Below are 24,660 nucleotides of genomic sequence, written 5' to 3' on the forward strand. Positions count from 1 at the left end.
AGAGTTATAATGGCTGTGTTCCCTGGATCACAATACATATATAGGTTTTAGTATCAAATTCAGAACAGAAATCTGAAATCAAAATTCTCTAACATCAAGTCCAACTCACTCAGAGTTGATATATAATTAAGTTACTGTATCAAATTCATAATAGAAATTGGAAATAAAAAAATTGTGGTATCAAGTTCAAGTCAAAGTCGAAGAATGATTACATATGATTAATTAAATAATGAATATAATGATACGTTTGTTTTTCGAAACAATAATTAACTTTTTTAAATTTTGAATTAAAATACAAGAAACACATCGCTAGTATTTTTTTTATATCTCTGGTGTATCTTAACAAGTACTTACTGGGCTTACAGATTTTGGGCCTGTGAAGTGGGCACACATGATACACACTCACCAGAATTTTGAACTGAGCCCAACTAAAACGGAATAAATACTCGATGGTTACAACTTACATCCTTGAGTTTAATCTTCCCTCTTTCAGGCAGCTGCAAATATATACACACACAGACGCGATATATTCGACAAGGTAAAAATCAATTCAAATTATGTTCTTAAATTTCGTTTAGTTTCATCTTTATATCGGTGTATCGCTTGCTTTTTAATTGCGATTTCAAACTCTGTAAGCTACTTAAGTTTCGATTGATACACCAGATGTTGTATATATACATACTAACATACACTTGATTGATGATTTGGTTTTATCTGGAACATTTTCCTCGTGAATTTGTGATTCTGAATATATCGATTTTTTTCCCTCCGCTAAGTTGAGATATCGATTTTTGTAACATAGTGTGGTCATGTTGAGCAGTTTAGCTATGGATTGTTAACATTAAAGTCCAGTATAAGAATGCCGATTCACAACTTCATTTTACTGAAGTGAAAAATTAGGAGCAGTACATATATTTAAAAGGACAAACTAAGTGGTATACTTGCAAATTTGGTTGATAATTGATGATCTGAAGTTCTGTCATGAATCGCTGACACGGTCATTTGAGATTAAATGTTAAGCAAATCAGGCAGGTTCTTTTTGACCGAAAGGGTATTTAATAGCCTGCGTCCAAATTTTGCAAATAGAGCTCGAGTTAATGATGCATCATAAGATATGAAACCAAGTGGTTTTCTTGATAAACCCAACTGAAGATTCAAGTTTAATATGCATGCATGCTTAGGCTTAATAGAAGGTTGAATGCACTGATAATTATGTAAATTTTTTTAGTTTCAACTAAGGTATGGGTTGTTTTGAATATAGAGTACTTGAAATCGTGGCATCACCCTACTTTGGATTCAGTTTATAGTACTTTCAGCTAAGAGCATCTCCAACGGCGTTGGTTATAATCGTTGGCTAAATTGGACCTGTAAGATATTATGTAAAATTTGCTGAACCTGTAGGACATTTTGCTTCAATGGTACTGGCTATATTGGTTGGCTATAATTTAAAAATAGTATGTTATTAATATTTTAAATTGTTAAAATAGAATATATCAGTTCAATATGGTAATAAATGATGTACAATCTTCCTACAGATTTTCTTACAGACCTGTAGAGGTTCGACAAATTTAGCCATCCATAGGAGGTTGGCTAAATTTATAGATAACAGCTGATCATGGTTGGAGTTCAGTTTTTGGAGCTGTTGGCTATATCTTTTTATTTTAAGTATGCCAACTCACCTTTTAGCCAAGGGTTTAGATGGTTGGAGATGCTCTAATATAGTATATGTTAGATTGTTTTGACAAATATGGCATTCATTTTGAATACTTGATTCTGATTTTAAAACTAGAAAATTTCTATGTTCTAGTATAATTTTTGTATCTCGGATACCATCTTAAATTCTCATGCTGCAACCTTTGTTTTATTATCCTAATAATGATAATGTAACTTTTAGTATCATATTTAACCTATTCAATTCTGTGAAGACATTTATATGTACTCATTTTGAATTGCAGTTACTAATTGCATTATATCTTCAATCAAGATTAATATCCATAATGATTGCTTACACACATTTTCTGTAAATAAAGTATGCTTGATTTCATGAAATTAAAATGTTCAGGGAAGAGTAAGTAAAGATGGATGAGCTTCTGAATGCCTACTCAACTGCTGCTTTAGATGAAGAAGACAAAGATGATGACGGTAAAACCACAGCAATTGCTCCCCCTCCACATCCACCTCCGTCAAAGAGACCCAAGCCCGATTACTCGTTTCCTACTTATAAAAAACCCAACCAAACGAAACATGTCCCATGTATTGCGCCCGTGTCTCATAATTATAATAATATATCTAAGCAAACCAAAAGTATTCCATGTATTACACACGTGCCTCAAAATTATAATTACAATAACATATATAATCATAATTATTATAATAATCACCGACCTGAAGCTCCTCCACCTATGTTACCTGGTAGATATGTTTCCAAACGAGAGCGAGCTGCTGCTGCTGCCACCACCCCTCCCGATCCTCTTACTACTACTCTGATAACCCCTTCTTCATCCTCAGGTTTTTTTCCTTTTTTCTGTCAATATATTTCTACATATGTATTTCACTTTATATGATACACTTTTATAAATAACTGACTACAGTTACCCACATGTTTAATTATTCAGTTAGTACAATTAATTGGTGTTTCCTAGTTCTCTGCCCTCTTATGTTTGAATTTAGTGGTCTTATAAAATAGTAGTAATTATAATCTAATTGCACGGAGGAATTCGAGCATGTTGATTATTGGAGAAATCAACCTTAACACCTTTAGATGTAGTCACTCCCTTGGTTTGGTTTTATAATCAACCTTTAGATGTATTTTGTCTGGAAAATGTAAAATTTTGTTTTGCTTCTTCCATATATGTACTTTATTTTCTTGCAGCAGTTTGTAGCTCTTTTTTCAGATTGGTTAGTACTCTAGTCTCTATTTGGTTTTATATACAGTTTTATAAATGAGCGATCATAGTTTCATCTTTGTCTCTGTGAGTTACTTGTTTTTCCAAAGTGTTTCACTCTGCTGTTTTATCTGTAATACTAGTTCTCATTCACTGATGTTTGTTTTTATATAATAGATGTATCAATTTTGTGTTGTAAACACGATTGAGTAGCGACTTTTGATGTTTGACCTCATCTGAGTAGGATGTGTAGACAACTGGCAAAAAATTAATAATCATTTCAGAGGGTACATCTCTAATCTCTTTAACTGAACTAGACCCGATGAGTTATGACAGTCAATACTTATTAATGAACAAAGATTAACCATAACTTGTTGCAATTTGTTTATGGTTTTTCATGGCTTTGTGGGTTTTTTTTAATATATATTTTGCCCTAAATGATAGGGTTGTTGTAAGCCTGCAAATTAAATTCCAGTTGCTATCACTATTTAAAAGTAGGTTAGCAAATCTATGTTGATTAATAAAGCCACTAAAACATTTTAGTATTTTACTATAAGTCTGTATTCAGGCATGCCTTTAGTCCACTTAACGCCTATCTTCCCTTCATTAGTGACAAAAAAAGGTGATAATATATGAAGAATATATTTAAAGGAAAATTAGTTTCAACCTTCTTATTCAGATACATCTTCTATTATTTTTGTTATTATGGGTCTATTGATTTCCCTAATATGCATGTGCTTTTACTGCATTTGAATAAAGATGGTATATTGAATAAAAATTGCTGAATACCTATCATAAAAGGGATAATTAATTCTAACGTCCCTGAACTATTGGTTGTTTATTATCTAGGTCCCTATCCTATTTTTTACATTAATACGATCCTTAAACTTTCATACTTTTCTGATTCGGATCCTTTTGTTAAAAGTCAACTAACATCTGTTAGTCAATGCTTACGTGGCAAATACAAAAAATTAAAATTAAAACAATAATAGCCGACTCATCACCATCACCATCCTCTCTTCTTGATCTTGGACCTAGAGAAACGGGGGAGTGTACATATTTTAACAGGTGATGGAGTATATACACACACATACTTACATTCTCGCACAGAGATACACACAACATTTGTGTGTATGTATAATGCAAATAAGTGTATTAATAGGTCTGATTGATGGGTTTTCTGTTTAGTTTCTCCCTTAATTCTTCTGCTGCATATCCTAGGGAGGGAGAGATCGGGAGAGAGAGGGAGAGAGAGATCAAGAAGAGAGGATGGTGATAGAAGAGAGTATTGCTGTGATGAATTAGCTGTTACTGTTTTAATTTTAATTTTTTGTATTTGCCACGTAAGCATTGACTAACAGATGTTAGTTGACTTTTAACGGAATGATCTGAATCAGAAAAATTTAAAAGTTTAAGGATCGCATTATTACAAATAATAGGATAGGGACCTAGATAATAAACAGCCTATAATTCAGGGACGTTAGAATTAATTATCCCATCATAAAACAATGTGCAACAACCTAGAAAATATAAAAGATATAATTCTAATAGCCATATAATATTATATATTCACTTTACCACTGTAGTCTTGTAAATTATAGCGATACTGAAATACCTGATATACTCCCACATCGAAGCAGGTTCTGCGGAAATTTAGTATCTAGTATATACTATATACTATATAGACATAACTAAAAATAAAAGTGTTATTAATGAATCTAGTGAAATAATTACAAATGACAAAATTTGTATTTAGGAGATGGTTGAAAGACTTGTATTCATGCAACTTTTAGAACTCATGATATAAGGCAAGATACTGAATCAGCCAGCAACAAATTTAATGATAAATTTTATACTACTACAAAGATTATTAGAAGCAAACTGTGGTCTCTCAACATGGCTCCCTAATGGTTTGTCTCTTAAAGTTTGTGAAAGATGAATGCTTTTCGGATGATAGTTTAAGATGTATCTCCGTGGCTGATATGCGCTGCTTAGATTAATTGCTGAACTTCACTTCATATTCTTTCAGCTATTGGAAGTATTTCGGTCATGGATATAAGAAATGATATATTATTGTCTTTGAGGCAACAAAGAAAAGGACATTCGCTGAACGGGAAACCACCTGAAAATTTGTCCTTATCACTCACTGGTCATGACAAAGCTGTTAATGCTCTGCAATGGTCATCAACTCATTGTAAGTTAGTGAATTTGTGATATATTACGCTTACATTTTCAGTATCCACCCTTTCTTTGCTGTTAATAATTTAATTTACATAATATTGTGGTCCTGCGGCAGTGCTTATGACTTGCTTTAGTTTGCTGCAATCACATAATTGAGTCTAGTTTATTTACTGAATAAATATTGCACTTCACGGAGTTGGAGAGTTCAACTAGTGCTAATTAAACCCCTGGATTTTTGCTCAGAGTGTGACCTTGGGTTGAGTAGTATACCTGACAATAATCTTTATTTTGAAATGCTGCTGCATTGATGCTAAGTCGGAGGAATGAATATTAAATCATCTCATACTTGCAGTTTGATTTTCTCGACTATATCATCCAGATTTATGTCTAATTTAATAGGCTTTGTAAGAAATCAGTTTTAAGTGAGTCCTTTAGTTATCACTTCTTGGATTTATTCAATTCAAACCTTGCTGATTACTCTTTTTACTTCTAAGATGCAAGATTAATATTGCAGAGGGATGCAAGATTAATATAATTAAGTGTCAGGTTGAACCTTCACATTTTCATAGATTGTGTGTACTTTTTTGCATGATAATTGAAACCACTGCCTGATGATTCTTATTATTAAGTTGGCATCATTTCAAGTGTTTACGACCTCTTTTGGATTCCTTTATCGATCTGTCATTCTTAAAATCATTTTTAAGTAAAGTTATAAATCTAATGTTTTTGGTGATTGCCATCAGCTCATCTTCTTGCATCTGCTGGAATGGATCATACCATCTGTGTATGGAATCCATGGAGTAAAAACGAGAGGAAAGCAAGGGTGCTAAGTCATCACACAGCTGCAGTGAAAGATATTAAGTGGTCGGAACTGGGACTCTCCCTACTCTCATGTGGATATGATTGCTCGTCAAGGTTATTTGACGTCGAGAAGGGGTTAGAGATCCATATGTTTAAGGAGGATCAGGTAGTTGGAGTAGTAAAATTCCACCCCAACAATTCCAACCTCTTTCTTTCTGGGGGCTCAAAAGGTGTTCTTAAATTATGGGATATTCGAACTCAAAAGGCGGCCCATCAGTATGTTCGAGGTCTTGGTCCAATCCTTGATGTAGAATTTATCAATTGTGCAAGTCAATTTGTGTCTTCAAGTGATGTATCTAAAGGCAATGTCACCGAAAATTCTATTTTGGTCTGGGATGTGTCACGACAGGTCCCCCTATCTAATCAGGTAATGCACATTGGCTTTTTAGTTCACTTGAACACTGACAGTACCATGACTTTGACACCATATATATAACGTAGATATATTAATGTGTAATATGCTCGGAATAAACATCTCTCTGTTACCTTTGTTGCCGAGCATTTACCAGAGATGTGATGTCATAAATGAGCAGATTTGCTTTTTACTTTTTGTAGTCTTCTGAACTCCCTTCTTGTTGGTTGGTAGATATCACATTCTTAAAATTTATAATAAGCTCAATATGTTATTCCAATATCAAGGAGTATATCAGAAACTATGCACATAATATTGACCTTTAACCCAACTGAGAAAGTGGTAAGTCGGATTGTTACACCAACTTTCCTCAAATTTGAAGGTGTAAAGCGTTGATAGATGCACCACAAAAGCAATCATATATTTTTTAATAAGAATTTCCTGGTTTACCCATGTATACTCTTGACAATTTCTTTAGGACTTTGCATTCTAAAATTCGTACCATTGGTGATGGTTTTAGTTTCTTAAGCTTATAGTTTATGTTGTGTTACTGTCCACAAGTCATTATGGTTTAACTAAGACAGTCATAATGTCATATACATCAAAAATGCTTATCAGTGTCTTTCTCCAACAGGTCTATGCTGAAGCTTATACCTGTCCCTCAATCAAATGCCACACATCTGAACAATATTTTGTTGCACAGTCCAATGGAAATTACATTGCAATCTTCTCAGCCAAGGCTCCATTCAAACTTGACAGGTATAGAAGATACGAAAGTCATGGGGTCTCTGGATTTCCAGTAAGGTGTGATTTTAGCTTGGATGGCGAGCAACTTGCATCTGGATCCTCTGATGGCTGCATTTACTTTTACAATTCGAGATCCACTGAGCTGATAAAAAAGGTCAAGTTGTATGAGCAGGCATGCATAGATGTTGCCTTTCACCCAGTCATGCCAAATGTGATTGCATCGTGTAGTTGGAATGGAGAAATTTCTGTGTTGGAGTGATATAAACTGGAATCTTGAGGTAAAAAAATCTTTTAGGTCCTCCCATGATGCTCCTGAAGGGCAGAGTGTAGGGGCAGAGGCAGAGGCTCTTCTGATATGAAGCAGAGAACTCTAGATGCGTCCATGGGTCATGGGTGTAAGTTCAGAAAGGTAAATATCATTCTCTCTGAAAATTTTCCTTTATAAAATGGTTCAGTAACCTTCTCACGTTGCTCATAATATTAAATCAGTCTCCCGTTAACTCCAAAATACTCGAGTGTTTCACATCGGCACTGTAACATTTTCCAATCTTTCCTTTAACAAGAAAATCTGCAGGCTTTTCCCCTTATCTATCTTATGAAAACCATTTTGAAAACAATTATTTGACAGTAAAAATGAGAAACTGTAATATGATAATGTATGTGAGTCACATATGAACGTGACACTATGATTTCAAATTATTGTAAGATATGACAACTCAGTTTTTATTGTTTGTCCGGCTTTAATTAAAGGTCACGTGCAAGTTGCTTAAAACATGAACAAAAATCATACTTTTATTCAAATACAACACAAGTTAATAGAAATGCAAAAACAACATTGACAAAGGCATTAAAGTTGCTTAACAAACATAAATTAGCATCTGAAAATTGAGGAAGGTCGATTGCTGGGGAGTGCTGGTCCCACTCTTCATCATATTTATATCGGTGTTCTCCATGTTCTCATTCACAAGCATTTTCCTCCATCTAATTCTTTGTTCCTTTGCACTCGCCCGTTGGAGATGCTTTTCATGTTCAGCATTCTGATAATCCTCATCTTCTTTTCTTTTAGCATCGTATTCCAGAGCACCTTCCTTTAACATGGCTTGCCGCTGTTCTTCAGTGGTATCTCTTTCTTTTAAGGTAAGCCTGTTTATATTCCTCTTTTTCTCATAATAATAGTCTTGTAGCTGGATGTTTACTCCAAAATGAATACATTGGTATTCATACTTGGTTGACACTTGATCTTATTCCTTTCCAGAGTTTTGGTTCTCCAACAGGCGCATCTTCCCTTTGAACTCAACTCCCACTTCATGCTCTCTATTTGCAGCCAGTTCCGAAGCTTCACTTGCTACTTGATATGAGTTGCAGATCCAGTGATTACTAGATAATACCCTGGTTACTTATGTTGACTCTTTTAAGTAAGATATTTTTTCCCAGCAGATTCTGTTCAATTTTTTAAAGCTAAACTCTATTGTTAACTTTAGACTTCTCTTGCAGACAACCATATGCTTAAAATTTGCAGAATGCTGAACTTGGATGCCTAATTTTTAAATGTCAGCTACTAATATTTAATAATGCCATTCACTTACAAGAAATGTTTTCTACCAAATACTTTGACTACAAACTAACGAGTTGCTTGTTTGTAGGTACCAAGAAACTATGATGCCGTGAGAAGGTAGGTAATGTCAGTGAGAACAACTCTATTTCTCTTCTGCAGAAGATAGCCAGCCCTACGATTCATTGATTAGAGAATGTTTGTGAAACTTGTGTGTTCGAAGAATAACAAACAAAATTCTTTCTTCAGAGGAACGCACGAATGTTTTTAATGTGCAGTGTCTTTTATTGTAATTATAATATAATGTGATGGTGTTTTGTGTGTAAAACAATGCATTGCTTCTTTTTATGGCTATGTAATGCAATTACAATTCCTATCCTTGTATATTCTTGACTGCAAGGTGAGGTGAATTTTATTTTTCATAGAGCAATTTGGATCAGGATACTTAGAGAGGCAAACTTAATTTCGATAAACAAATTACTGTGGTTTATTTAGTTTAAGCTTTGTAGACTTCTGTTCTTATTAGAAAGATGTCAAATATTCAGAATCATGTTTAAATCAGAAATCAGGTCTATTAGTATAATGCTTGCTGCAGTCAAGAGGTTGGAACAGTTTTGCACATTGGAGTTCAAACCTGCTCATTATGATGTTCATGTCATTCAACTTTCATTTTATTTTTTCATCCAAAAACTGCTAAATAATAGGTCAGGTAGATTATTTATCAAATTTGAGAAAAATCTATTAAATGTCATCATGATTACAAATATCAAGACTTGGCCATGTATGCACAGAAGTCGGAAGATTATACCAAGGAACTAACAAATTCATGTACTTTAGTACCCTTCTCCAAAAGGGTGGATGCCCCTGACTCCATAACTAGGAAGCAAAAAGACTTACAATAGTAGCATAATTTGTATGCATTATACATTTGAACCACAGAAGTCTGTGTAGAGTAGAGTGGTGAATATTTGTTACTCCATCCAGGATAAAGGGAAAAGCCGACATGAAGTTTGCTCTATTTACAAAATGGGGAACGCATCATTCCTACCGCAAGTAAAGCTTCTGAACCAAGCCTCCGGATGTTTCTTGACCATTTCGACTAGTGACATTCTTCTGCAGGCAACCCCATCAAAAACAAAAATCAGATGAAGGATCCAAATGTCATAGAATGTATATTTTCCCAATAGAACAGCATTCAAATTCCCTCAAAATAGAAAAGGAACATAGACTAAAATCAAAATAATAAGTTGAAAGCTCCATTCTTACATGAATAAGTCACAGCACTGAATAACTTGATTTGATTGTCCCTAAGCTAAACCAGCATGCATAGAATGGCTACTATTAACATGAATCTTGCTACTGTAAGCTAGATGTTTTGTATTAAAAGACAATTTCTGAATAGGTTCTTTAGATCAAGTGTATACCTCCTTGAATCAAAAAGGTAAGAAAAAATATTTATTCCATATAACATGATGCTTCCCATAGAACCAAAGTCAGCTTTTCTATTTTAGATTTTCCAAAGTAACATCAAAATGAAGATATATTAAGCAAAAGTGTCAGAAACTTTGTGGCTCAAGGCATTTAGACAGACTAAAAGTTGATATTAAGATGGTCAATCAGTCGATAATAACATATAAAAAGTACCTTCACACAAACCTGTTTCCCAACATCTTTCTTTGCTGGAATTCTTTCCTTCGTTGCTTTTTGAACCTGTGCGTTGACTTCAGCTACCTTCCCTCTTGCCAACAAATTTTTGCTTTTTGTCATCGTTTCTACCATGTTTTCTTTACCAGAACCAAGAACTTTCTTACGTTGCTCACTGACTTGAACTTTACCCTTGGGTTTTGAAGCAATCAACCTACTAGATTCTGATCCATGCGTCCTTTGGGGCAATAAAACTTTCGGACGTACAGGACGACTTTGAACCTGCACCATATAAGAATGGTTTAGAAACCAAGATTTCATTTATTTAACTAAACTATACTTGTTGAGAAGCAAATGAAAGATGATGATGAGAAAAAGTTCGTAAGGGCTTATAATGCTGCTTCACTTCGATAGATACATTTTTTTTTGCATAAGTATAGTTTTAACCATAATTAGGACCGATTAAAAAAGTTTATGATGTTAAGAGAATTATCACACGCTTCATTTAGCTAAATAACGAGTTCTGAGTTTGTAGCTTCTCACCTGTGCATTCGAAGTTTCTTGGTTGATGGACTTCTGACCAGCAGCTTCAACCTTCCGTCCAGAACCGGAACTTTTTTCCTGAATAACTGAAGAGGCTTTTGATAGGTTGGGAACTTTCAACATGTTCTTTTGAGCTTGGTAGATTCCCATAGCATTTCTACTCTCTGGAGTCTTGTCATTACACAGTATCCCTCTAGCTGTCATGTTATTAACATCATGACCAGGGTTTGTAGAGGAACCTACACTAGATTTACTTGAGGATGATCTAGTGCCTACAGACTTCCTCACTCTGTTAATATCCGTCCCTGTCGCCGGCCTTGTAGCACAGCTTTTTCTAAGACTAGTCCGCAGAGACAACAAGAGCTTACTTGGTTGGCCACTAATTTGTTTAGCTACCTCAAGCGATTTGTCATTCTGCTTGGAGCTTTCAGATGTAACGGTGCTTATTGAATTCTTTTCACCTTCCCTAGAAACTGTAGCACCTAAAAACGTTTCTGTGCGATGATCACTCATAGTCAATTTAGATGTACTTGATCCAGCAGTTTCACTTATATTGTTTTCACAATCTTCACCTGTTGGCAAGAGACCACGTTTCGTTACCAAATCGAGTTCTAGTCGAGGTTCAACTTTCTTCACATCTTTTAATGTGACACCTGACAATTTATTGCTTATGTTCTTCACTGGATGCTGCTTAGTTGTAGATGTGCGATTGCTATGTGCCCATACTCTACTTTTGTAATGCTTTCCTCTTGACTTTGAGACTGAAGATGGAAGCTTTGGCGAACAAGGCTCTTGCCCACCGGATACAGAGTTTGCGCAGACCTCACCAGAATGAGAAAACGCAGAAATTAACTGGCGTGAAGAGCATTGGTGGAACCTGAATATTGGGTTACACCTCTTTTACCGAAAGTACAACAGAAATAAAAACAACCACAGATAAAATAACAGAGTAGGAAAAACTTATCGCAAAAAAATTAATTTAAAGACGTACTGGTGTGTCATCAGGAACCATCCATCATCACTGCAGAGTAAACAACAAAATAATTATCTCAATAATTGACTACAAAATAATGGAGTCTAACACAGACTTGTCATTGATGGTATAGACACTAACTTTTCATGTAAAGTCCCCATAGCTTCATATTTGAGATCTATCCACATCGGAGCTTCAATTTCGTCCTGCAGCCATCAAAAATGTTAAATGTAATGAAATCCATGATAAGATCAACGCCAAACCATCCACAGCATCAACTGATATAAATCTACATTACTATTAACTTATTCATTTTATAATATACAATTGCTAATAACTTGTCAGAACGCTAAATGCTACTAATAGCATGAAGTACAACAATGCTCTTAATCAGAAATATCAATAGAATCGACAAATCATCAATGCATCAAAACAAAACAGTTAAACACTAGTTGCTGCATGTAACTCCAAGTTTGCAAACTATATAAACTAATTAGTTCAATCCAAACAACCGAACAAAAATAACAAAACTGAGTGTTATGATAACAGCTATTGAAATGCAGAAGGAAGACAAAATACAGGAAAATGCAAGAGAAAAACAAAGTTCATTTAATCCATGCGTTGTACATTGTCCTTCTCCATACATTTATGGCCAAAGCAGGGACCATTAGGCTAATAGACACGTGCTATCCACATGATTCTTCCACTACTATTACATGACTAGGATAGAGATGATTCTTAACTAATCAGACAATTAAACAAAAGCATATTCCAACGGTAATTTATAATATTCTCCAGCTCTTATTCGTGACAACTCCCTTGCAGATGAAATAATCCTTGTCCTCAAGGATAAAAATCAGGATATTTCCTGGTAAACTTGTCCCAGTGCTCCCAAGTAGCTCCATCAGGTCCGCTATGCTCCCACTGAACCAGCACTTTGACTGCAGGCATATTACCCCTTTTCACCAATTTTCTTTCCAGTATCTTAACAGGTCTAGGCTCCCACTCACCAGCATCATTACTCCCAGGCAATTCAGTTTGCACTACCACAGCATCACCCAGCTTTCTTTTTAATTGGGATACATGAAATACATTGTGAACCTTGGCACTATTGGGCAGCTCCAGTTGATATGCTACCTTCCCAATCCTTTTTGTGATTGTGTATGGTCCATAATACCTTGCTGCCAACTTCTGGTTCCTCCTTAGACTGATGGACATCTGTCTATAGGGTTGCAGCTTTAAGTAAACAGCATCACCAACTTCAAATTCTCTATCGCTCCTTTTCCTATCAGCATAAAATTTCATTCGTTCTTGAGATTTGACCAAGTTATCCTTGAGAAGCTGTTGAGTACTCATTCTATCTCTCACAAAATTGGACACAGCAGCATCTTTGCATTTAGCACCTTGGTATGATATGGACGGAGGTTTGCAGCAATACAGTGCCTGGTATGGTGACATTCCAGCAGCAGTGTGGAAAGTGGTGTTATACCACCATTCTGCCATGGGTATATAACTTGCCCAATCCGAGGGTTTCTGACCAGTCATGCACCTCAAATACATCTCTATGCATTGATTCACCCTTTCCGTTTGCCCATCTGTTTGTGGGTGGTATGCTGTGCTCAACTTGATGGTTGTTCCAAGCACAGAAAATAGCTCCTTCCAGAATGCACTAACGAATATTGGGTCTCTATCACTAATTATAGCAGTTGGGGTACCATGGAGCTTAACCACTTGATGCAAGAATTCTTGAGCAACTACAGTAGCTGAGTAAGGATGTGACAGAGTGATGAGGTGACAGTACTTGGTGAGCTTATCTACTACTACCAAGATGGTATCCTTCCCTTTGGATTTAGGTAACCCTTCGATAAAATCCATGGAGATTACTTCCCAAGCTTAATCTGGTACAGGGATTGGTTGCAACAAACCTGGGGAAGCTACATGTTCTGATTTGTTTCTGAGGCAAATGTCACATTCCTTTACAAATTTTGTCACATCAGCTTTCAATCCTGGCCAGTAAAAGAGTTGTTCAACCTTTTTTGTAGTGGCTGCAATGCCAGAGTGTCCCCCTTCTATATTGTTGTGCACATTACTCACGATCTTCTGCCTCAAATCGTTGCCAGAACCTACATAGTATCTCCCTCCCCATTTGAGGTCTTCCTGCACCAGACTATAGTTATTAACAGCCCCCCCAGTGATAGTAATTTCAGACATTACCTCTTGTGCAAGGCTGTCATTGTTGTAACTCTCATGAATTTCTTCCCTCCAGGCCGGTTTGATGACAGTAATAGCTGAGCATTCTTCAGTATTTTCATACATTCTGGAAAGGGAATCAGCAACTATGTTCTCTTTTCCCTTCCTGTAAGTGATGACATAATCATAGCCTAACAGTCTGGATAGCCATTTTTGCTGCAATCCCGTTGATATTTTCTGCTCCATGATATACTTAATGGCTTCATGATCAGTTTTAATTACGAACTGTCGTCCCAAGAGATACTCCCTCCATTTTTGAACTGCCATGATCACTGCTAGCATCTCTTTCTCATAAGTAGATAATCCCAGATGCTTTGAGCTGAGTGCCTTACTCATATAAGCAATAGGTCGGTTATTCTGCATCATAACCGCTCCGACACCATTTTTGCAAGCATCTGTTTCAATCACAATCGTTTGCTCGAAATTTGGTAATGCCAGAACTGGAGTCTCACTCATTGCTTTCTTTAACTGGTTGAAAGCAACTTTTGCCTCAGAGTTCCAAGAAAATGCTCCCCTTTTTAGTAGCTGAGTTAAGGGCTTACTAATCACCCCATAGTTTCTGACAAAGCGCCTGTAGTACCCTGTTAACCCGAGAAACCCCCTCAGAGCTTTTATGTTTCTAGGGATCGGCCATTCTACCATAGCTTTAATTTTATTGTAATCTGCTGCTACTCCTTGGGCTGATATGACATGGCCTAAGTACTCAATCTGGTTGCTAGCAAACTCACACTTGCTTCTCTTGACGTACAGCTGATTTAACCTTAACAGTTCAAAGACTGTTTTTAGATGCTCCAAGTGTTCAGCTTCATTTTTGCTGTAGATAAGAATGTCGTCAAAAAATACTAAAACGAACTTTCTCAAGTAATCACTGAAGATCTCATTCATTAAACCCTGAAAGCTTGCAGGTGCATTGGTGAGGCCGAACGGCATCACTAAGAATTCGAAATGGCCTTGATGCGTTTTGAAAGCCGTTTTGAAGATATCTTCCTCCCTGACTCTTATCTGATGGTACCCGCTTCTTAGGTCCAACTTAGTAAAGATTGAACTCCCTTGTAGCTCAGCTAATAATTCCTCAATCACAGGTATTGGATACTTGTTTTTGATAGTAATAGAATTCAAAGCTCTATAGTCCACCACCATTCTCCATGTATTGTCTTTCTTTTTCACAAGTAAAACGGGGGAAGCATAAGGTGAGGTACTGTTTCGAATAATGCCACTCTGCAGCATTTCCCTTGTGATCTTCTCTATTTCTTCCTTTTGGAAATAGGGGCATCTGTAAGGCCTGGAATTAATGGGTTGACTCCCCTGTTTAATAGGTATGGCATGGTCCTGAGCTCTTGGAGGTGGCAATCCAGTAGGAATGTTAAAGATGTCTCCATATTCATCAATCAATCCTTGAATTTCCTTGCTGACTTGTTGCTCTTTACCCTCTCCTTCATTTGTGGCTGAGATCTGTAATAGGAAGTACACCTCCTCAGTATTTTGCCTCACAGCTCCCTTTGTCTCTGTTTCCACAATAATCTGGGGTGATCTATTATCCTGCTGCAGAATCACCTTCTCCTGTTGCCAATTTATAGTGATATGCCCTTTAGTGAAATCAAATGTGATGGGACTGACTAGTTTCATCCACTGAACACCCAGTATTACATCATATCCACCTAAAGGAATGATGTTCATATCAGCGTGGAACTCCCTTTCTGCCATCTTCCATTTAACCGACTCGCTCACTGAAGTACAGCTCAAGCTTGACCCATTGGCTACAGTGATATTGATAGGGTTACATGATTTAACTGGTAACTTTAACTTCTTAGCTAAGCCTTGGGCTAAGAAATTGTGAGTAGATCCACTATCGATTAACAGACTGATTGGCATGTTCTTGATTCTGCCCTGTAATTTAATAGTGTTATTCCCTCGACTGCCGTAGACAGCATGTATGGATATACTAGCATCTTTATCCGCAGGAGGCTCCTCAGATTTCTCATCCTCTCCCCATACTACAGCCATTTCATCCTCACAATCTTCTGCTGCCTCAGGCTCATCACCAAAAATAACATAAAGCTTCTTTTTCTTGCAGTCGTGCCCTGGAGTAAATTTTTCATCGCAATGAAAACATAACCCCTTCTTCTTTTTCTCATTCAACTCGTCCAATGTGAGTCGTTTAGAGTCACTATTTTTAGGAGGAACATAAGGTGTGAAGCTTTTAGGGGTAAAGGATTTAAGAGGGATGGAACTAGGATTTGGCTTGGCAACATTACTTTTATAACGCTTGTCAAGAACACCCAACAAATACTCTTGACCCCGTGCCATGTTTCTGGCCTCCTGCAGTGTGGAGGGACGGTGGTTGTAGAGGGCCTGTGAAATTTCTTCTTTTAGGCCACTGATGAATGTGTCAATGTAGTATGACTCATTATGATGGCCAACCAAGGTCATTACATGGCTACGCAGCTCATCAAATTGGGAGATATACTCTTCTACACGACCCTTCTGCACTAGTTTAGTGAATTGACCCACCAAATTTTCATAGCCCACTCGTGAGAAACGATTACAAATCAATTCAACAAAATCAGGCCATAGTAAACAGGGCTTGTCTTCCTCCACAGATCGGAACCAAATGTCAGCCTCAGCTTCAAGATAGAGGGAAGCACAAATAACTCTAGCCCTCGCATCCAAGGAAGGATGTAACAAGAAATATTTCTCACATTTGCTAACCCAAGAACGAGGGTCCTTGCCATCAAATTTAGGAAAGTCGACCTTTGGGGGTTTGTAAACTGGACTGCTGAAGGTGGATCTTGGGGGTGGATTTGGGATAGTAGTGACCACTGTCGAGAAAGGATTAAAAGGTGGGGGTAATGAGGTGTGTAGTGAGGGAAAGAACCCTGGTGCATAAGGGTTTGGTTGGTTACTCTGGTAAGGTGGGAATAGGAACATATGAGGGTTGGGGTTTTGGAGGTGTTGAGGGTTTTGAGATTGATAGGCTGTGTAGTGAGTAGTCAGGGTAGTTGAGGGTCTGGGAACAATTGGAATAGAGGTATATTGAGGGTGACCCATAATTACTTCACTGTGTGGAGTGGGTATCAAGGTACGTGGTAAGGTGGTGGTAGGCATAGTAGTTTCAGGCTTATTGACTGAGGAGGTAGGAGTACCAGAAATCATAGTGCCATGCTCATCAAAGAAAGCAGGTGGAACGATAGTGCCAAAACGAGTTGGAGTATGGAGGGTTAAGGGTAGAGTACCTGGGTTTGTAGAGCTAGTGACATGGTGGCTAGAACTGCCTTCACCATCTCCCTCAGCGCTACGAGTGTGAAGATCTTGCTTCACCATCGACATCAACTCCAAGAAACTCTTCTTAATATCATTGTTGGAAGCAACCAAGGTGGCCAGGGAAGCATCCACCGTTGATAAGTGAGATTTTGTGTCGTTGACAGTAAGTTGAAGAGCAGCCACAGTCGTCTCCAGGGTGGAGATAGCTTTGTCATGATTTTGTAACGAAGGGTTGGACGCCATTGGAACACAGGCAAGAGGAGGACGGCTCTGATACCAGTTTGTTATGATAACAGCTATTGAAATGCAGAAGGAAGACAAAATACAGGAAAATGCAAGAGAAAAACAAAGTTCATTTAATCCATGCGTTGTACATTGTCCTTCTCCATACATTTATGGCCAAAGCAGGGACCATTAGGCTAATAGACACGTGCTATCCACATGATTCTTCCACTACTATTACATGACTAGGATAGAGATGATTCTTAACTAATCAGACAATTAAACAAAAGCATATTCCAACGGTAATTTATAATATTCTCCAGCTCTTATTCGTGACACTGAGTCCCTACTAGTACGGAATAATTAAAAACACATGTTCTTAACCTAACAACTACGCGACTAACAAGTAACAATTAATCGAGAAGCATAACAAATTACATCTATCTTAATCAAAAACATCGCTAGTTAACATCAATAGCATGGAATTAACAATGTAACGCATTATAATTAGCTTACGACTTGAAATCGTCCTTAAAAACCTAATAAAATAGAAACAATAAAAGAATACAAATATTAATTGCAGAAATGAGTAGAGAAGGAAAGTACCAGAAAAGACCAGTGGTTTAACGGCGATTTAATACACGCTTCTTGTTCTTGTTGTTGTTGATTTTTAAGTGATGCAGCTTGTGCTTTTGACTTCCTCATCGGCGCCATGGCTGTACGGACACGAATCTTGAGGAGATTGAAGAAGACGACGATTCCCCTTTTTCTTCCTCAAACTGTTTTACCACACTCGCTCATCATTTTTTGATTTTTGTATTTTAAGTTTTAACCGGCAACTTACAAGCTTTTTCAAATATAGTAATAAATTAATTAACAATTAATAATTAAATGTGTGTATCCGTGATTAAAATATCAATTAAAAAGGTTTCAAAAAAAATATCAATTAAAAAAATTAATTTATCAATACGTATCAGTATTATAATTTAGTCAGTTTCATATTAAAGTTTCAATAAAAAATAAAATTATTCATTTTATAATCTTTCTCGTTATCTATAAATTCATACGCATACTCAAATTTCAATTCGGAAATTTTGAGAATACTTTATAATATCAATAATCACGCAAAATACAGATTGGGAATATTTGATCGGGTGAGTCGGAGAAATCCCAAAATTATTTATGAGTATACCTTCATATATTCCATTGATGAAAGGTTATCGGGTGTGTATTTTAAATTTGACCAAATGGATCATATCGATATATATGCATCTACTTCTATATCTATATCTATATATTATTATGCATCTACTTCTATATCTATATCTATATATTAAATAAAAGGGGACTAAGGGTAAAAAGAGCAAGAAAAATGCTTGTAAAATTACGTATATGCCCTCAGTTTTTCACATAATTCCTGCAATGCCATCAGCTCTTCGTTTTCTTCGTACTCTAGAACAGTTTCTTCATGTGTATATCATCCGGCTGCTTTTGATTCACCTCAACTATTCCCTCCTTACCAACAATTATGTCTGTATGGGTTGTCTCTCCCAGACTGGGCCCTAACATATATAGAATTTCAATCAGTGCCATGCTCTCTATATTAGTAATATTACACAGCCGCTTGGGTTATATTGCCGGCCACCATCTAAAGAATTAGCGGACGTGGGGACCGAAGCATACAAACACATACACGCACTTGAGGAAATCGGATAGTGCGACCTAGGGTTTTAGCTAGGTCCATCATCGCCATTCGGAGCTCCATTTAGTCCAGAAATATGGCATCATCTGATAGTGAACTGAGGATTTGTTCCATGATAAAAAGCTTGTGAAGAATCCCTTCGTCCCGGTTTCTCTTTCCCTCTTTATTCATTTCTGCCCTTATTTGTATTTGTATATATGGATTACACCGTATATGCTGTGCCAATTATTTTATCAGCTTTGTTACAATATTATAATCATTTTACAATGTTAGCTCCATTGTTGCCCAGCTTTTGATGAAGACTGAGAAGCATGCCTGTTTGGTATCTGAACAATTAAATTCCTTTCAGCTTCAGCCTTGTTTTGTAGTTCTATAAGATGAGATACAGAACTTTATTCTTTTGAGTGGCCCGCTTGCATCAAAACAACAACTCTATTCGGCTTATAATGGAATGGGATACTTGTATGTTAAAGGTTATGTTGTGAAGAAAAAGAACTTTACCAAAGTAAGAGGCCTACTTATAGTAGTTACATGTTCACAATATTTGCATTCTTGATCATTTTGGGGGTTGCATTAGTAGACATTGCATACTCTTGTTATCTTATATATAGTTTTTACTCTTTATGGTACAATCTAATTTATATATTATCGTAACGAATCTATCATATCTTACTTAAGTTAGATTATCAAGTTCTGTTTGGTGATTCTTAAAATAGAGAAAGTACTGGAAGGGCAGGATCAAAGGTGTTGTATGGCTTGTATTGACGGGGCAGAGGAAGAGACATGTGTCAAGGTAATTTTATCCGCTCCTCTCAATTGTGTTTGTCGATGTTTTGCTGACTTGGTGTGCAATAGATTTAACAATATCTTCCTGTTGAAACTTATATATAAAGATTTACTCACTTCCGTGTAGTTATCCACTCCAGAATGTATTCTGGTGCTTTGTTTTGCCAATGCCCTTCAAAAAGTTTTCTCTTTTCTAGATAATTAGTAATTACCACAATATTGTATTGGCATCATTAGTCGTAGCAAATAGCAAATCTTGAACAAGAACAGAACCATAAATCTTTTGTTTAAATAATTATTTCTTATATACAATGATGGGCATATCTGAATTTTGTTTTTAATATGATGTGTTCTTAATATTGTATAGTAATAATTTTGGCTCTGGTCCTCTACATGTCATTCTACAAACAATAAAACTAAAACATAAAACGTGTTTGGTCCTATGTCGGAAGCTGAAAGAAAAGTAAAGAAATCAGAGGCAGCGTTGTATTATGATCTTTATGAGTTATTGTTTTGTTCTATTTTATTTGTTATGTGTTTGTTTCCTCTCCTAATATAATTACTGAAAAGTAATAGAACGCCTTTCTTTGATGTGAAAGATTTTATGTCCCTGTTATTACACCTCCCTTACAGTTATTGCTTGAATCTCTTGCACTATGTATATGATAAAAACTAGAAATCTTAGTAGTAAAAAAAGTTCATCTCTTTTAATATTTAAAGTACAGGGTTTTATCTTGTTTAGGCCCATTGTCGACTTGAGGAATTAAATCACATTTTTATTAAGATAATATATTAAATTTGCGAATATTTTGAATAAATCACCCAAAATAGTACTTGTTATAACTAAAACTAGGGGTGCACCAGAAAACAATTGGTCTTTGACTGGTTTGTTCTAATGCTATTAATTTTGTATTTCATTTCATAATTAATTCTGTGAAAACTATAGAACGCCTGTTTACTTAATATAGTGTGCATATTTTTTAAATTTAATAAAAAAAAACTAAGTGATATGTTTTGCTTCCATGTTCTTAATAAATTTAAATGTTATTACATAAGTATAAAACTTTGTAGTGATTGCTTAAGTTTAGTCATTCTTATTAAAATATTAACTTCTTGAATAAAATATACATGAGGTATGTAATATGACTGAAGTATTTGAGATCTCTTGCAGCATACATGATCTGTCTTCAGTCAGTGCTATATAGTTTGTAAACTTTGCACTCTGAATTCATTGTGTTCTTTTTAAATATGTGTATACTTTAAGCTTCACTGCTTTCTTTTCTTGACTAGGCCTGTTGTAAAGTCTTCTGTACCTTTCCCATCTTTAAGCTGTGTAGTTAGAATAATGCATTATAGAGTAATCTATTTTCCTACATTGGAAAAAAGAAATAGAATGGGGCTACGGGAAGTTAATATTAAGATGTTTGTAGATGCAAGTGATATAAGTACTCTGAATTTGTATACTAAGCAATGGCAGACTGGCAGCACAGTTGGTATAAGAGCTGATGCAACTAAAAACAGCCCACTTCCACCTTCTTTATTCATTTTTTCCAGTGCATATCCTCACATTACATAACAAGTTGTTTATATTTAAATACATACATAAAATATGGTTAGAGGAAGTAAGATTAATTTCCTCTGTACCTCATTTTAAGCATACCTTCAATGTAAATCTTTTTAGGACAACTGTTACCAAGTGCATATTCATTTATATCATTGTTCTTTCTCTTAGCCTCGACAGTTTTTTGACTTGGACTTGGACGGTTTTTTTTTAAATCTGCAGCTTTTACTATACGAAATATCTTATATGCGCCATCTTTGTTGTCCTTGAATAGGGATCGGGAAATAAGATTAAATTATCTGTGTAGTGAAGTAAGTTTATTAGGTAAAAATTAATTTTTTGTTTGTTGGTGGATGCTCTGTAACATAAAATCTAAAGGGAAGACTGAAGCAATATAGGATTAACAATGATGACAGATGCATCATACTTGTGTTCTGTTGCATTAGTAGGATTACCACCTCATCTGCCCCAAAGACTTACAAGCATGAACGTTTGCTACTATAATTTACAAGCAGTTGCAAGGGCATTGACCTTTATGATGCAAAATGTTTGGGGCAGATGAGGTGCTTTCGCTTCCCTCATAAGGTGCTTTTGCTTTTCATTATGCAAACATCAGATTATGTTAGTTCTATTAATTTGGCAGATATCAAGGGGGTCAAAACTTCAAATAAGAAGAACCATAAAAAGCAGAAGGAGCAAAAGAAAACTTCTTCCAGTAGTGCTTCTTCTTCTACTGAAGCCTGTACTTTAAAAGCAATATGTGGCCAGCCACATGATGTCCATTGTGATATTCTTGATTTATTTCTTACACCTTTTGACCAGCATAGTGTATACAGTTGACATAAATCTAAGTTCCTAAGAAGATGTGTCTTTCTAGGATGTAAATGCTTCTGATTCTGCAAATCATGGGTCGGTTCCAGTTATGATACACTATTAAGCAGATGGGAGCTTTTATTTGGAGGAAGACACATTTTATAATTATCTGGATCCTGCGTTGAAAGAAAAGGATGATAGGTTAGCCTGTTAATCTTTTAGGGCCTCAAAACATGAAAAGTAGTATGTTTTATTTGAGTGTAGTATTATATACATATACTTCTAATTAATTAGTTACTTTTCCTAATGTGGAAATTACAGTTAACCATATTTTGATGGTACTTGTGTCATTTATGATCTAATCGGATCTAATTACTTTGAGAAACTTTTGGGAGTTGAATGACAGTATGTGAATATGCGCTAACATCCGGTTTGCAAGCTATAATGCAGCCTCTTTTTATTGCCAGCCGGAAGGAACAAACTGAGTATATGTACGAATTGCATTCATAGAATTGTGGTATAAGCAAATATAGCTTCGTGCATACACAACAATAATAGTCCTTCATGATTTTAAAATAAAAAAGTTTTATCGCAATGCCCATGCGGGCTTTTACGCTAATTAACAATTAAATTTGATTCCAACATAGACGTTGATCGGTGAAGAATAATTCCAGGCTTCGCTAGAAAGCCCAGTTCCCAGTTCCAATAATAACCCAACGACTTAGTTCTGGATCAATATAAAGCCAACAGCTCTCTAGGCCCATAGCCCAAAGCAAGAAAAAGCTGGGCAGATAAATTTGTAGATAGATGGGGTGGGTAGGATATGTTGAAAATCTTTTGAAGCTCTCTCATTGGTCCAGACGAGTCTCTGGGAGTATCAACCACCACAATTTGCATGCAAAATTTTCAGCCACAAGTAGCCTGGCCTCCCCTGCCTACACATAGACATCAGCTTCTCATTCATTTCCATATTGCTCTTCACAACCTTCTTCTTACTTGAAAGATTATATCTCAAGAGAGACTAGAGAATATTGCATGGCAATGGCAGCAAGCTCCAGCACTGTTGTTAGAGCTACTCCTTTCTTGGGTCTCACCAAGGCTACCAATGCCAACCCTCTGAGAGATGTTGTCTCCATGGGCCCTGGAAAATTCACAATGGTACTTGCTCATCTCTCTCTCTCTCTCCCTCTCTCTCTCCCTCTCTCTCCCCCCCCCCCCCCCCCCCCCCCCCCTCCCCCCCCTCTCTATCTCTCTCTGATTCTTTGTGTTATTTTGTATATAAACAGGGCAGTGACTTGTGGTATGGGCCAGACAGAGTGAAGTACTTGGGACCATTTTCAGCTCAGACTCCATCATACTTGACTGGAGAGTTCCCAGGTGATTATGGCTGGGACACTGCTGGTTTATCTGCTGATCCTGAAGCCTTCGCCAAGAACAGAGCCCTTGAGGTAACAATTTTTCCAATTTTCTTCTACCAAATTCTTTATACCTTTGACTGTACATGTAATGGTACCCGGTGCTTAAGGACTTAATAAGGATGACTTCCTAATTAAATAATGTTCGTCACCCGAAAATCATGACAAAAGTAATCAAAAATCTCGAAACTGATACAGAATAATCCATAATGTCAATAGGTAATTCACGGGCGATGGGCTATGCTTGGAGCATTCGGATGCATCACCCCAGAAGTCCTCGAAAAATGGGTGAAAGTAGACTTCAAGGAGCCAGTGTGGTTCAAGGCCGGATCTCAAATCTTCACCGAAGGTGGTCTAGACTACCTGGGCAACCCAAACCTTGTACATGCTCAGAGCATTCTTGCGGTGCTCGGATTCCAAGTTGTCCTAATGGGACTCGTAGAGAGTTTCCGCATCAATGGCCTTCCAGGGGTTGGAGAGGGCAATGACCTCTACCCAGGAGGCCAATACTTCGACCCTCTTGGCCTTGCTGATGATCCAGTTACACTTGCAGAACTTAAAGTTAAGGAAATCAAGAACGGAAGATTGGCTATGTTTTCTATGTTTGGCTTCTTTGTTCAAGCTATTGTTACCGGAAAAGGACCCCTTGAGAACCTTTTGGATCACCTGGACAACCCTGTGGCCAACAACGCCTGGGTTTACGCCACTAAGTTTGTCCCCGGATCATAGATATCTCATCTCATTAATCTAGTGTTTTGTTATCAATGGACAAGTGAAAAATATTTTGTAAATTGTTGAAGTCCATATGTTGGCAGTTTATGTACTTTGTTGGAATTTATCAAAGCAATTTGTGTTGTTTTGCTTTATATATTGGCAATTATGCTTTAGTTCTGGAGCTAAACATGTTCATAT

General features: G+C 36.5%; 3 protein-coding genes and 1 long non-coding RNA gene across 7 annotated transcripts; 3 read left to right on the forward strand and 1 right to left on the reverse strand.

Moving 5' to 3' along the window:
- Positions 1 to 428: 428 nt before the first annotated feature.
- Positions 429 to 8,956, forward strand: LOC108211297 (uncharacterized). Of its 3 annotated transcripts, XM_017382855.2 has the most exons (9): positions 429 to 538; positions 2,063 to 2,508; positions 4,915 to 5,079; positions 5,810 to 6,294; positions 6,914 to 7,435; positions 8,093 to 8,163; positions 8,282 to 8,441; positions 8,521 to 8,576; positions 8,670 to 8,956. In XM_017382855.2, the coding sequence occupies exons 2-5, from the start codon at positions 2,079 to 2,081 to the stop codon at positions 7,283 to 7,285; spliced, it is 1,452 nt and encodes a 483-aa protein (XP_017238344.1). In that variant the 5' UTR covers positions 429 to 538; positions 2,063 to 2,078; the 3' UTR covers positions 7,286 to 7,435; positions 8,093 to 8,163; positions 8,282 to 8,441; positions 8,521 to 8,576; positions 8,670 to 8,956. The 3 variants fall into 3 exon arrangements, with proteins under 3 accessions (XP_017238344.1, XP_017238345.1, XP_017238346.1); XM_017382856.2 differs by lacking the exon at positions 8,521 to 8,576; XM_017382857.2 differs by lacking the exons at positions 8,093 to 8,163; positions 8,282 to 8,441; positions 8,521 to 8,576.
- A 406-nt stretch (positions 8,957 to 9,362) lies between these two features.
- LOC108215343 (uncharacterized) lies at positions 9,363 to 18,288 on the reverse strand. Of its 2 annotated transcripts, none has more exons than XM_017387802.2 (6): positions 18,078 to 18,288; positions 11,880 to 11,944; positions 11,757 to 11,786; positions 10,766 to 11,642; positions 10,235 to 10,504; positions 9,363 to 9,691 (listed from the first exon to the last, which is right to left on the reverse strand). In XM_017387802.2, the coding sequence occupies exons 1-6, from the start codon at positions 18,183 to 18,185 to the stop codon at positions 9,623 to 9,625; spliced, it is 1,419 nt and encodes a 472-aa protein (XP_017243291.1). In that variant the 5' UTR covers positions 18,186 to 18,288; the 3' UTR covers positions 9,363 to 9,622. The 2 variants fall into 2 exon arrangements, with proteins under 2 accessions (XP_017243291.1, XP_017243290.1); XM_017387801.2 differs by having other exon boundaries at positions 10,223 to 10,504.
- A 370-nt stretch (positions 18,289 to 18,658) lies between these two features.
- LOC135151612 (uncharacterized) lies at positions 18,659 to 22,213 on the forward strand. The gene is made up of 2 exons (XR_010290301.1): positions 18,659 to 19,966; positions 21,970 to 22,213. It is a non-coding gene; the product is annotated as an uncharacterized LOC135151612 (long non-coding RNA).
- Positions 22,214 to 23,217: 1,004 nt separating this feature from the next.
- On the forward strand, positions 23,218 to 24,614 carry LOC108214527 (chlorophyll a-b binding protein 13, chloroplastic). Its single transcript, XM_017386570.2, has 3 exons — positions 23,218 to 23,491; positions 23,620 to 23,781; positions 23,968 to 24,614. Exons 1-3 carry the CDS (start codon positions 23,369 to 23,371, stop codon positions 24,475 to 24,477), a joined length of 795 nt encoding a protein of 264 aa, XP_017242059.1. The 5' UTR covers positions 23,218 to 23,368; the 3' UTR covers positions 24,478 to 24,614.
- The last annotated feature ends 46 nt before the right edge of the window (positions 24,615 to 24,660 follow it).

The sequence above is a fragment of the Daucus carota genome, chromosome 3, assembly GCF_001625215.2.
Source record: "Daucus carota subsp. sativus chromosome 3, DH1 v3.0, whole genome shotgun sequence".
NCBI classification, from domain to species: Eukaryota; Viridiplantae; Streptophyta; class Magnoliopsida; order Apiales; family Apiaceae; genus Daucus; species Daucus carota.